The 13,898-nt window shown below is 43.0% G+C and overlaps 1 protein-coding gene across 2 annotated transcripts in view; it reads right to left on the bottom strand.

The window, feature by feature from the left end:
* Positions 1-13,559, bottom strand: part of RPTOR (regulatory associated protein of MTOR complex 1) — a 353,634-nt gene extending 340,075 nt beyond the window's left edge. For both annotated transcript variants that reach the window (XM_068529624.1, XM_068529625.1), the window contains exon 1: positions 12,600-13,559. In XM_068529624.1, the coding sequence (XP_068385725.1) occupies positions 12,600-12,761 (162 nt within the window). In that variant the 5' untranslated portion in view covers positions 12,762-13,559. The remainder of the gene's footprint in view (positions 1-12,599) is intronic.
* Between the last annotated feature and the right edge of the window lie 339 nt (positions 13,560-13,898).

Genomic DNA, 13,898 nt, shown 5'->3' with positions numbered 1-13,898 from the left:
CTCCACCATCATGGGTCTCCCGGCACTTCTCTCCGAACAGTCTCTGCTCCATTTATTTGCGCAACAAATACTCACTGAGCACCTACCACCAGCCAGTCATTATGTGAGGAGCTGGAGATGTGGCACGAACAAGACAAAGTCCCTGTCCTAGTCAGGGAGGCAAAACAAATGCATAACCCGGTGTCACGGGGTGGACATGCCAACAGAGGATAAAGCAGGTGGGGCTACGGCCGTGGCTGGAGCATGGCCCTGGGGAGGAAAGAGGGAAGCACTGTTCAAAGACCGGCTCTCTCCCCTCCCCACCTCTGCACACCTGGCTCCTCTGCCCTCCCTCCCACACTCTTCCTTCTTTGCCCAGATCATTTCTAGTCTCTTTCAGGTACTGGCTCAGTGTGCCTGCCTTCCAGGAGGCCTTCTCACCACTCTGCACACAGCCACCACCACCCCAACCCATCTCCCCCAGTAAACTGGTAAACTCCTTAAAAGCAGGAGTTATGCACCAATGAATCGCCAACACTTAGCATGGTGCCTGGCACATAGAGGCCCTCAATAAATATTAGCTGAATTACTGAATTCTTTAAATCAGTTTTTGCGACTTCACCACTCTTTCCCCTTGCTACACCCCCACCTTTGACCTGCACACATTTTCATCTCCCCCATTAGGGACCCCCTATTGCACACAGCTTGGGCAAACAGACGCCGCCGAAATGTCCAGAAAGCAGAATTCCTTAAATCACTACCTTATTACTCAAGTGCAGATACATAATTACTGCATTGGGCTTTTACTTAACTTTGTATAAGGATGCCATTTTCTCTAATAAGATAAAATTCCTCAAGGGCCACACCCACGTCTTATACCTCCTGAGATCCCACACAATCCCAGGCTCAGTGCCATGTAGGTAAATAGTACAAAGCGCTCATAAGAACAATTATTTCCCCACAAAACACTAAGAAGCCCTGCAACTTGCTTTTAGATAGCGTACACTAATAGTTAGGATTTGTGCATTTCACTGTATGTAAAGTTTGCCTCAAACAATAATGTAAGTGAATATTAACCTCTTAGTTAATAAGTGTGCTTCCTCAAGTGCTATGGGTTAGCAGTTCAGAAACTCCCCTCTGTGTACTCCAGCCAGCAAATGAATCCGTGAGGACAAAGGAGCCAGGTTTTCACTGCTGGGAAGGAAGTGACAAACCTGAAAAGGGGAACAGAGGAGACGGGCCTTGTGGTAATCACCTCTGTGCATCACGGTACAATGCACAGCAGTAAATAAGCAATAAATACAGACAAACACGGATGTCTCCACCCTACCTCTCTGCTGAGGGGGCCTGCAAACAGTGGCACACCAGCAGCAATGGGCACACTTAGTGCCAGGTCTTGCTTCTAAATTCCATTCTCCACCAAAAGGTACTGGGGATCATTGGAGAAAAGGCTGATTCCAGGGCTGAGGCAGGGAAAATACAAGATAAGCCTGGAACATCTTACAGTGCCAAAAAGCTAAGAAATGTTCAAAGCCTGGTATGTCAAAGGGCACTGACAACAATGTGATGAGGCCTTGCTAAGCTAGAAAATAAATAATGACAGGGACGGGCCAAATGAACAGCAACAAAGTTGGGACCAAGCAACATGATGCGATGCTCTGGAAAAAGCAAGTCACTTCAGTAGCATCCTCACCCAAAATGCATAACCTGCATCTGAGTACAAGGAAGTATCAGGCAAAACCAACTTGAGGACGTTCCACGAAATAACTGCCTGTATTCTTTTGAAATGTCAAGGTCAATGAATTCAGAACAGAAAGTAGGATGGTGGTTACCAGGGGTTGGGGGAGGGGGAGGGAGAGTTAGTGTTTAATGAGGACAGAGTTTCAGTTTGGGCAGACAAAAAAGTTCTGGAAATGGACGGTGGTGATGGCTGCACAACACTATGAATGTACTTAATAACTGTAGCCTTAAAAATGGTTTAAATGATAAACTTCATATTATGTATATTTTATGACAATAAAAAAATTGTCAAGTTCAAGAAATTCTAAGAAAGCCTGAGAAACTCCTTTAGATTAAAGGAGGCTACAGAGATGAGACTTCTACGGCAGTAAGTGAACCTGGATGGGGGGAGGGGCAAAAATGGCTCATAAAGGGGCCAAACCACAACATTTTAATGTGAACTGTGGATTAATAATAGTATTATATCGGGAGTTCCCTGGCGATCCAATGATTAGGACTTGGCACTTTCACTGCTGTAGCCTCAGGTTCAATCCCTGGTCGGGGAACTAAGATCCCGCAAGCTGTGTGGCAAAAAAAAAAAAAAAAAAAAAAAATAGTATTATATCAATGGCAAATGTCCTGACGTTTACAACTGTCCTGTGTTTATGTAAGAGGATGTCCTTGTTCTTAGGAGATACACACAGTAAGGCATAAAGGAGCACAGTCTCCAACTTACTCTTCAATAGTTCAGGGGAAAGAATTACATATTCACATTTATAAATAGAGAAAAGTAAATGAGGCAAGATGTAAAAACAGGTGAATCTGGGTAAGGGTATATGGGAATTCATTACACTATTCTTGCAATTTTTCTGTAAGTCTGAAATTACATCAAAACTAAAAAATACAAAATAGTAGTAGTCAAGAACAGAAGACCCACCTAGAAAGCACACCGACGGTGGGTAAAATTAACACATGTCTCTGGCTGTCTCTCCTCAGCTGTCTCCCCTTCTGCTGTAAAGGCACAACCCTCTCTGCAGAGTTGGATGTACAGGGCAAGTATAAGGTTCAAGAGCATGATTAAAGCATTAACTTATCATGCCATATATTTACTGGAATGGCCTTTTCTATGTATTTAACTACACTTACAAAAAGGAAACAGTATCCACCTTGAGCTCCACGGAGACAAGCATGGTGGATGCCCCAAGCACTTTAATGGATTCTGAACAAAAAGAGGACAGAGTCAGAAACCTAGAGGACACCCTCTATATGTAAGCCACATGGATCTTGTTAGAACTCTAGCTTTACAATTCCACAAGGTGATAATGAGGTAGAAATGTTCTCATCCATTTCAGGACTCTTCCACAGCAGGTTGTTCAAAATGGAACACGGGGGCTTCCAGTCGGTGCAGTGGTTGAGAATCTGCCTGCCAATGCAGGGGACACGGGTTCGAGCCCTGGTCTGGGAAGATCCCACATGCCACGGAGCAACTAGGCCCGTGAGCCACAATTACTGAGCCTGCGCGTCTGGAGCCTGTGCTCCGCAACAAGAGAAGCCGCGATAGTGAGAGGCCCGCGCACCGCGATGAAGAGTGGCCCCCACTTGCCACAACTAGAGAAAGCCCTCGCACAGAAACAAAGACCCAACACAGCCATAAATAAATTAATTAATTAATTAAAAAAAAAATGGAACACGGCACATTTTTTAAAGCAGGTTAAAAAAAAATCTATGTAGATGTCCCTTTGTGGCTCCTGAGGCTCACATGACAAATGCCAAAGGAAAGTTCATATACTTCAAATGCAAAGTGAGAGGGTGTTATAAACCCCACCCCCTTTTACCCCCACAGCCAAACCAGACTCCCTTGATTCTACCTTCTCGATTCCACCTTCTGGACATCAGCAGAGGCCCTGCCCTGTCCTCCACCCCTCCCACCACTGTCTCCTCCAGCCCTGGTGGTTCTCACCTGGATTATCACACTCCCTTCCCCAGCTGGTGATACCACCTCCAGTGTCACCCCTCTTCAAACCCTCCACTCCACCCACAGTCAAAAAGACCTTTCAAAACACAAATCTATGTCTGACACTCCCCTGCTTAAATCCTGAAGCAGCTGCCATCACCAACTACATCAACAGTCATTAGTTGCTGTGAGTTTAAAGCTGGGTCGACTTGACTGATTTATGTTTCATAAATGTTGTTCAATGCAAAGGATTCACTTATTTACTATAAACTAAAGGCTTTCGCTGATAACCATGGTCTCCTCCCCTATAAACACACAGTGTACTATAATTTGATGACACGGCACACTGTCAGTAAGCAATACACCTCCACTGAGCTGAAGTGAAGACCTCTGGCTACCTCCCCTCGCCCCACTGGATCCATTCTCCTCCCCTCACAGAACAAGGCCGTCCTGGGTGAGTGGCAGTGTGTCTTCCTACAGGACACGCAACAGGGGCAACAGGAGGCCCTAACGGTGCCTAAAGGGCTACATATAAGGCAAATGCCTTCACAATCACAAAGGCTCTCCACAAGCACAAGCTCAGAGGATGGAAAGAGTGTAACAGATCCCTTTTAGGTCTGTCACTTGATTTCTGGTCAAGCTTGGTATTTTTGGCCAACCATCTGATACCTCAAGCCTTCTTCCTAGTTTAAGTCTGATGCCCACTTTTTTTTTTTTACACTTGTTTCTCTCTCTATTTTTTTAATAGATCTTTATTGGAGTGTAACTGCTTCACAATACTGTGTTAGTTTCTGTTGTACACCAAAGTGTACAACAGAATCAGCCACATACATACATATGTCCCCATATCCCCTCCCTCTTGAGCCTCCCTCCCATCCTCCCTATCCCACCCCTCTAGGTCATCGCAAAGCACAGAGCTGATCTCCCTGTGCTATGCTGCTGCTTCCCACTGGCTAACTATTTTACATTCGGTAGTGTATATATGTCGATGCTACTCTCACTTCGCCCCAGTTTCCCCTTCCCACCCCGTGCTCTCAAGTCCATTCTCTATGTCTACATCTTTATTCCTGCCCTGCAACTAGGTTCATCAGTACCATTTTTTTTTTTTTTTAGATTCCATATATATGCGTTAGAATACGGTATTTGTTTTTCTCTTTCTGACTTACTTCACTCTGTATGACAGACTCTAGGCCCATCCACCTCACTACAAATACCTCAATTTCATTTCTTTTTATGGCTGAGGAATATTCCATTGTATATATGTGCCACAACTTCTTTATCCATTCATCTGTCGATGGACATTTAGGTTGGTTCCATGTCCTGGCTATTTTAAATAGTGCTGTAATGAACATTGTGGGTGCATGTCTCTTTTTGAATTATGGTTTTCTCAGGGTATATGCCCAGTAGTGGGATTGCTGGGTCATATGGTAGTTCTATTTTTAGTTTTTTAAGGAACCTCCATACTGTTCTCCATAGAGGTTGTATCAATTTACATTCCCACCAACAGTGCAGGAGGATTCCCTTTTCACCACACCCTTTCCAGCATTTATTGTTTCTAGATTTTTCTGATAATAGCCATTCTGACCAGCATGAGGTGATACCTCATTGTAGTTTTGATTTGCATTTCTCTAATAATTAGTGATATTGAGCACCTTTTCATGTGCCTCTTGGCCATCCATATGTCTTCCTTGGTGAAATGTCTATTTAGGTCTTCCACCCATTTTTTAATTGGATTGTTTGTTTTTTTGATATTGAGCTCCATGAGCTGTTTGTATATTTTGGAGATTAATCCTTTGTCGTTTCATTTGCAAATATTTTCTCCCATTCTAAGGGTTGTCTTTCTGTCTTGTTTATGGTTTCCTTTGCTGTGCAAAAGCTTTTAAGTTTAATGAAGTCCCATTTGTCTATTTTTGGAGGTGGGTCAAAAAAGATCTTGCTGTGGTTTATGTCAAAGAGTGTTTTTCCTATGTTTTCCTCTAAGGGTTTTATAGTGTCTGGTCTTACATTTAGGTCTTTAATCCATTTGGAGTTTATTTTTGTGTATGGTGTTAGAGAGTGTTCTAATTTCATTCTTTTACATGCAGCTGTCCAGTTTTCCCAGCACCACTTATCGAAGAGGCTGTCTTTTCTCCATTGTATGTTCTTGCCTCCTTTGTCGTAAATTAGGTGATCGTATGTGCATGGGTTTATCTCTGGGCATTCTATCCTGTACCACTGATCTATATTTGTTTCTGTGCCAGTACCATACTGTCTTGATTACTGTATCTTTGTAGTATAGTTTGAAGTCGAGGAGCCTGATTCCTCCAACTCCGTTTTTCTTTCTCAAGATTGCTTTGGCTATTCGGGGTCTTTTGTGTTTCCATACGAATTGTAAAATTTTTTGTTCTAATTCTGTGAAGAATGCCATTGGTAGTTTGATAGGGATTGCATTTAATCTGTAGACCGCTTTGGGTAGTATAGTCATTTTCACAATACTGATTCTTCCAATCCAAGAACATGGTATACTTCTCCATCTGTTTATGTCGTCTTTGATTTCTTTCATCAGTGTTTTATAGTTTTCTGAGTACAAGTCTTTCGACTCCTTAGGCAGGTTTATTCCAAGGTATTTTATTCTTTTTGTTACAATGGTAAATGGGATTGCTTCCTTAATTTCTCTTTCTGATTTTTCGTTGTTGGTGTATAGGAATGCCAGAGATTTCTGTCATGTCCACTTTCTTTTAACTACACTAACAAGTCTCAAACATTTGATAACAGGACACCTAACCACTCTTAAAAGATTACTGAAGACTCCCAAAGAGCTTTTTATATGTTACATTTATCAATATTTTCCATATTAGATGTTAAAACCAAATATATATATATATATTATATATATATATATATATATTATATATATATATATATATTTCCTTATTAATTCACTTAAAAATTATAAACTTATTACATTTTCAATAAAGATTTCTATGAAAAATAACTATTTTCAAAAAAGTGTTAGACAAGTGACACTGTTTTTTGCAAATCTCCCAATGTCTGCCTTAATAGAAGACAGCTGAACTCTCACATTCTGCTTTCAATCTGTTGTGATATGTCGTTTTGGCTGAAGTATGTGTGAAAAATATGGACTGAAAAAGACACATAGTTTGCAAAGGGCAGGAGTAACAGAATAGCAAAATAATTGGAAATATTCTTCTATGATATTACATCAAAACTCAGTAAGTGGTAGTTTCTTAAAGGTTTGCTGTAATCTATCTGAATAGAATAGAAAATAGAAAATTTAATCTATCCAAAACCAAAGCAATGACTCTTCACACCCTATTATGTTAAAATCCATTGGCCTAACTTTGGATCTTTTACCCATGGATGATTTTATAATATCATGAATCGGTCATTTGGAAATATTGGTTCACTGAATTATGCAGATGTTCCAAACGTGGACACATTTCATTCTACAATACAAGAAAGATCATATTCATTAATATCACCATCATCTCATCAGAAACATCTTTAAGTACTGGGAAGCTGGGAAGCTCACAGTGGCAGATACAGGTTTTCCAAAACTCTAATTTTCACTTGAAAGCTCAAATTTTATCACTGGCAACAAATACTGTCAGTTGTTTTCCTTGAAGTGAAGCTCACTTGGTTCGTTTTCCAGAAAATGTCCACCAGAACCCAAGCCTGACCGTTCAGGGCCGGCCTGCCAGCCTCCTCCAGGTGCAGCTTGTGTTTCAGGAAGGGTAGCAACTGGCGCAGCCGGCAACCGCAGGTGCTCTTCCTCAGACAACCATGCCTCGTGCAAAGGATAAAAAAGGCGTGTACCAAAGAGCCAAGATTTAAGAAAACTAATAATTTTAATGCTTTATCAAGGGCATTCTGAAGTGAAACTGGGATTTTTTTTTTTACTGAGAGCATATGGCAATGAAGAAAACAATAACCACCAGCACAGTCAGACGCCACCATCTTGATTCAAGCTCAGGCACCAGCAGTTTCACCCACCCACAATCAGCGCAACTGTCAACATGGGGAAAAGGCCAATAACTAACATCTTCTATTATTATGAAAACAGTGTCGCCTCGGGGACCCGAGCGAGCACCGAGCACACGGTGAGAACAGCTAGGCTGCACCATCAGCATTGTTCTGTTGGTGGTTGACCACCACCCGCCTCATCTTCCCCATACATTTTGTTTCAGCCTCCATGGCCTCTCAGCAGGATTTTTCCAGTGGAGACACTGTGATACAGTTTTGCCTGTTTGTTTTTACCTGGGCTGTGTTTCTCAGATTCTGCTTCCTCTGTTGGAGCCCTGTAACTATGTCCCTTCAGGCAAGCCTTTTAATCAAGCCCCAGTTTCCTCATCAATCACACATAGATAACGATCTCTGCTATTGAGCCTTGAAAGACATAATCTATGTGGAAGCCCTTGGTGAACGATTCATTTTTTCATCAGTACATTTTTATTGAATCCCTATTGTGTGCCAAGCACTGTCCTCTATGCCAGCAGAAACAAGGTTCTTGTTTTATGATTAAAAAGCTCACTTCTGGGGGTCAGGGTATAAAGAAAAATATCAGAGACATAAAGAGTGATCATGAGCGACTGGGGAGCTGCTTAAGATGGGGTGATCAGGAAAGGAAGTGACCTAGACACTGGGTGCAAACTACAAGAAGGAGCCAAGTGTGCAAAGGTCAGATGGAAGAGCATTCCAGGCCTTTCCATCCAAGAAGCAGAAAAGGCAGGTGGGGTCAGATCAAGAAGCTTTGTGAACCAGGGTGGAGTTTGTATTCTACTCCAAGTGGCCTGGTAAGTAATGGAATCTGATTTACACTTTAACAAGCTCCCTCTGACCACTACGTGAAGAATCGATTGTAGGACAAGAGCAGACATAGGGAGGCCAGTCAGGACATGATTCTAGCTATCCAGATGAAAGATGGTAGTTGCCTGCACTGGGCTCACATCGGTGGAGACAAAATGAGGTGGTCCAATATAAGATACAATTTGGAGGCAAAGTTGACAGGTTCTGCTGATGACAGACAGTACAATGAGCAGAGGAAGAAGAAATAATTACAGATAAATTCTAGATTTACAGTTTGAACAACTGAGTGGGTGGTGACGACAGTGTGTTGTGATGGAGAAAACCAAGGCAAAGCAGGCAATTAGGTACCTGAGACAAGAGTCACAGCATGTAGACGGCACATAAAACCATGAGACTAGATGAGATCAGCTAGCAAGGGGTGTACAGAGAAAAGAGAAAGGGCTCCAAGATCAAGTTCTGGAACACTCTACGCTCAGCTGTCAACCAGCAAAGGAGTCTGAGGAGGAGCAGTTAGTGACCTCAGAGGAAGACCTGGAGTTTCAGGAAGACACAGAAGCAAGTGAGGAAAAAGCTGTGTGAATGAGCGAGTGGTCCACCCTGGAATGCTGCTGAGAAGTCAAAAAGATAAGGACAGAGAAGTGACATTTAGATTTAGCAACAAATGATGACCTTGTGGAGGGCAGTCTGAGTGGCATGGAAGACAGCCTAAAAGGAGTAGATTGAGAGGATGCAAAGTGAGGAAACAGGAGTAAAGAAGGGTTATAAAGTATTACTATTTCCCCTTGCTCCAAAGACAACCTAAACATTTGACTGTCCATATATCAGTTTAATGTATCTACTTGGCTTCCTCCGTGGTTCATTCAAATATGGCTACAAAGCAAGGTGACTAAGTCTAAAGACTGGTTTGGGAAATGGCTTCATCATTTTATAGCTACATCTCCTACACACATGCAGGTATAGTGTCTCTGTCAATGGTTTTCTTTCAGAGCAATAGCTCTCAGGCTTCCCTGATTCCATCCCACATACGTAAGGTAAAGATCCATCTGAGACCAATTATCTCCACATGCCCACTTTGCGGAAAATGAACTCTGTGATAACTATAAAGTATCACAGTAAAACATAAATGGCGGAGTTATATACAAATCTGTTTTAGCCATAGGTCTATGAATGATTCACTTCGAACTGTAATTCACATGTCTAGTTATCTGAAAATCACAAGTCAAAAATGCCAGTGAGGCATATACATATTTACTACACACAACCAAACAACAAACTTGATAATTTGATAATAAGAGTATTAAACTTACAGTAACTTAGTAATTAAAATGCAACAATAGTGGCATCTGAAAACCAGGAATGGTTCAATACCAAGACTGTGGGACTCCCAACCGAGAGTGGGCACGTGCTGTAGTTCTGTGAGGATGCCAAATGCCGAGAGGCAGAAAACTTGGAGTCATCACTCAACTTTGGTAAAGTTGTCAATTTTAGGAACCCTTAACAACTCCACTAAATAGGACAACAGTAAGTAACTACTGATACATATACAATAAAAGTGTGTGGACTTGGGACTTCCCTGGTGGCACAGTGGTTAAGAATCTGCCTGCCAATGCAGGCGACACAGGTTCGAGCCCTGGTCGGGAAAGATCCCACATGCCGCGAAGCAACTAAGCCCATGCGCCACAACTACTGAACCTGCGCTCTAGAGCCCATGAGCCACAACTACTGAGCCCATGTGCCACAACCACTGAAGCCTGCGAGCCTACAGTCCGTGCTCCACAACAAGAGAAGCCACCACAATGAGAAGCCTGCGCACCGCAACGAAGAGTAGCCCCCCCTCACCGCAACTAGAGAAAGCCGCATGCAGCAACAAAGACCCAACACAGCCAAAAACAAATAAAATTTATTTTAAAAAAAAAGTATGTGGACTTGCATACGGATCACAGGAAAAAGCAATGACTGAGTCTGCATTTAGGGCAGTCAATTGCCCCCTGGAAGAAGTAGTCTACACAGGTCCTGGTACAGGACAACCGGGTCCACACCTGTTGCTTTACAATGATGCTGCATCATCAGACTGCTGGAGATCACCTCCAGCACAGGGACACAGTCTGGCATCATGCCCATGTGCTCAAGATTCCTAGAATCTTGAAGTCACATATGGGTAACCCACAGGCCAGAGCCAACCCCACAAATGGACTGCTTCGTGTTTTGTAATATTCGAATTAGTTCCAATATTTTAAAATTGGAAAACTTCACATTAAAAAAAAAAAAAAAGTTTTCTGGCTTCTCAAAGAAAAGAGAGAGAGAGGGACACCTGGCCAGGACCAGCTGCCCCTTGAGCTGCAGCCTGTGCTCTTCAGCGCCTCACTGATCTCAGCCTCCAGAAAGTCAGGCACGAGTCAAACCTCAGCTGCCATTTATCTATGAACGTGTGCCATTATTCTCCTTCTATCTGGCCTGTTTCATTCATTTATGCTACCTTCCAACTCTCAGCATCATTTGGATCTGTACCCTTTACCCTAGCATAGTGTGCTGAAAAGGTCCCCTCAGGGTCTAACCAGGGGAAAGAGACTACAAGGATGTACAGAGGCCAAGCTCTCACAAACTTAACTAAAAATGTTAGCTGCTGATCTTCTTCTTCATTAAACAACTTGCAAAGGTCGGACACAGCAAACTTTCTCCCCTGGATCTTTCTAAGTCAAAATCTCAGTAATTACTCCGACTCCCAGAACTTTTCTTCCTCTTAATAACCTATGAAGAGCTTACCAGGGAATGTTAATCATTCACAAATTGTTTTAATTAAAAGGTCAAAAATAAATCCATCAATCAGTTTTGAACAGTTTAAGCATGGGTTTAGAGTAGCAAAGGGAACCGCACTTCAAAAGAAAAAAGAAAAGAAAGCCCTCCAAATAGAAGGGAAAAAAAAAAAAAGATTACAGTTAGTTTTAAAATAAGTCTTTTCATATATGCATAGGAACCACGAAAGCTTTAAACCATATAATTAGTACTAAAGATGTCCGTAAGACAAACTTTATACAATCTCTTCCAATGACCATCTCTTTTTAGTCTCTAAACTACTTTTGGATGAAACAAATTTTCCTAATAACAACTGAAGCACCAGTTACTAGTGACTGACTAGCTAGAACTACCACAAGGGTAATCCTATATATGTTCAACATCATACACTAAAAACAACAATCTTATATAAACATATCCATAAACCCAGAGCAAGCACACTGCATTACAACACCAACTACCCCTCTTAGGCTAAAATGTTCAAATCAATAAAGACAGTTTTGAAGGAGAAAACAAAGCACAAAAAAAACCCAAAAACAAATTATAAGCGTGTATGGGTGAGACGATCCCACCCTTTTGCTCTGGAGGCCAGGAAATAGATGGTGGTTGATTAAGGACAGGTTTAACAAAATTGACTGTTTTCTTTCCTACTAGCTTCTTAAGTCACTATCCACACTCCAACACCATGAGGACCCCCTACCAGACCCAAGTTCCAACCCATCATACTCTATTATTAGAGAAATTGTCTCCACCTAACAGTATCGCGACACCACATAAAAGTACGAAAGTCTTGATTCAAGACAAACTGTTTAGAAGTCTATGATGAAGTTCACTGTAACTTTAAAATAACTTTGCATTAATTTGTTACTAGCTGAACATTTGCCAGTAATCTTGTTTCCTAGCATACTATATTAGACTTCTGCACTCCACCTAGCTTGGACAAAAAAAGTAAACTAGCCACTAAGTAGACTAACCGCGTTGGGACAAATATTATATCCCAAGTTGTCTTTCCTCTAAGTGTTAACAATACAAAGTTTAACAGTACAAAGTATATCAGAGAGCATGTAAATAGTTGCAATGCTGTATTTTCTAACTTGCTTAACTTCCATTGTCTGAATTAGAACTTACTTTGAATCTAATTAACACTATCCAGTGAATAACTACTAACCAAAACAGCTTTTTCCATTTACAATTAAAAAATGGAGTCTGAAATGGTTTGTGCTTTTTGGTTGACTTGCAACATGTGGCTGAGAAAAAATATCGCTGCTCTCCCAAGGACATATTTCTGGCCCTGAACTTTCTTGAAAAAGTTATCAAGGTCTAAGGGACGCAGGCTCAATCCACTTACCCGATCCTTCATCCTCCAGCTCTGAGCTAAAGATTTGGAGCCTTCAATTTTCTCACAGTGCCTCTTTTTCATGAAAGCCAAAGGCAGGTTCCAGTCAGTAAGATCGGCCTCATCTTCCTCCCCGAGACCCAGGAGGGGCGACTGCAGCATCTCGGATTCCATCACCGGGGGAGGGGGTGGGGGAGTCCTGGGCAGCAAGCGCTCGAGAACCTCCAGCCTTAAAAACTAGTGTGTACTAGAATTGGTGAAATAAGAAACAGAGAAGGGGGAAGTAGAAAAGGAAATGGATGGAGAGTGTGCGGAGACCCTCGCTGAGGCAAGAAGTCTGAGATCCTTCTCTCTAACTCTGCGCGAGAAGTCAGAAGGGGTGGGAAGAGCGGTGGGAAATGAGGGAACCCAAGGAGCTCCTCACAGACACACACGCCCCCAGATCCCAAGCCACCGGCTGCTTCTGAGGCTGTCCGTTCCCGGAGGGGCTGCGAGCGGAGCTGTCAAAGGCGTGCGAGACTCCAGGCCTCACGATGACCCTGCTCTCGGCCTCCAACGCCTCAGCCGATCCGAGGACAGGCAGGCCGCCCGCTCTTGGTGCCGGTTTGCCGACTGGGCTGAGGTCTTCGGCCGAGGGGAAGAGGTTCAGAGCGCCTCGGGTCTCCTACAGCCACTTTCAGCCCTGCGGATCTCGCACTCGCCGGAGCTGCTGCAACCAGAGCCAGGACGGGCCCATCGTGCTTGCCCGCAGCCGGCTCCTCAGCCCCGGGTCCGCGCGGCCTGGCCGGTCCTGGACTCCGGCCCCGTGGCTCTCTCCTGCCTGAGAACGAGTCCTGAGAAACGGGCGACACGGAGCCGCGGAGAAAACGCGTAACGTGGGCTTATTGGGTTTGGGGAGTTTTGCCCTCTGGCTTGAAGCTACAGTGAAACTCCTCTCATCAGCACATCAAGGAGGACGCCATATTGCCAAGACCCAGCATGCAGCGCGATCTACGGCGTGGCGAACAAGCCAAACTTCCTCAGAGCGTTCTGGCCATGCTTCGCAGGAGGCAGCGAGAGGCGTCCCTGCCTCCTCGTTACCATCGTTACCACAATTAAGCTTTCTAGAGTTTATGGCAGTTAGTATAATAGATGCGTCATATCAAAGTCAGTCCTATAAATGAAACTGTGTTATTTGGAAAAAAGCTTTTTATTATTACAAATGGACCTACATGCTTCTGAAATTAAAGGATTCGACCCCTTGTCCAGATTTTGAAAAAGCAGCAAAAGCTTCAGAAAGAACAATTGATAACATTACAAAAGAAGATAGTA

The sequence above is a fragment of the Eschrichtius robustus genome, chromosome 20 (assembly GCF_028021215.1).
Source record: "Eschrichtius robustus isolate mEscRob2 chromosome 20, mEscRob2.pri, whole genome shotgun sequence".
Taxonomy (NCBI): domain Eukaryota; kingdom Metazoa; phylum Chordata; class Mammalia; order Artiodactyla; family Eschrichtiidae; genus Eschrichtius; species Eschrichtius robustus.
The sequence above is the reverse complement of the archived record's forward strand: the minus strand, read 5'-3'. Positions and strand labels throughout refer to the sequence as shown.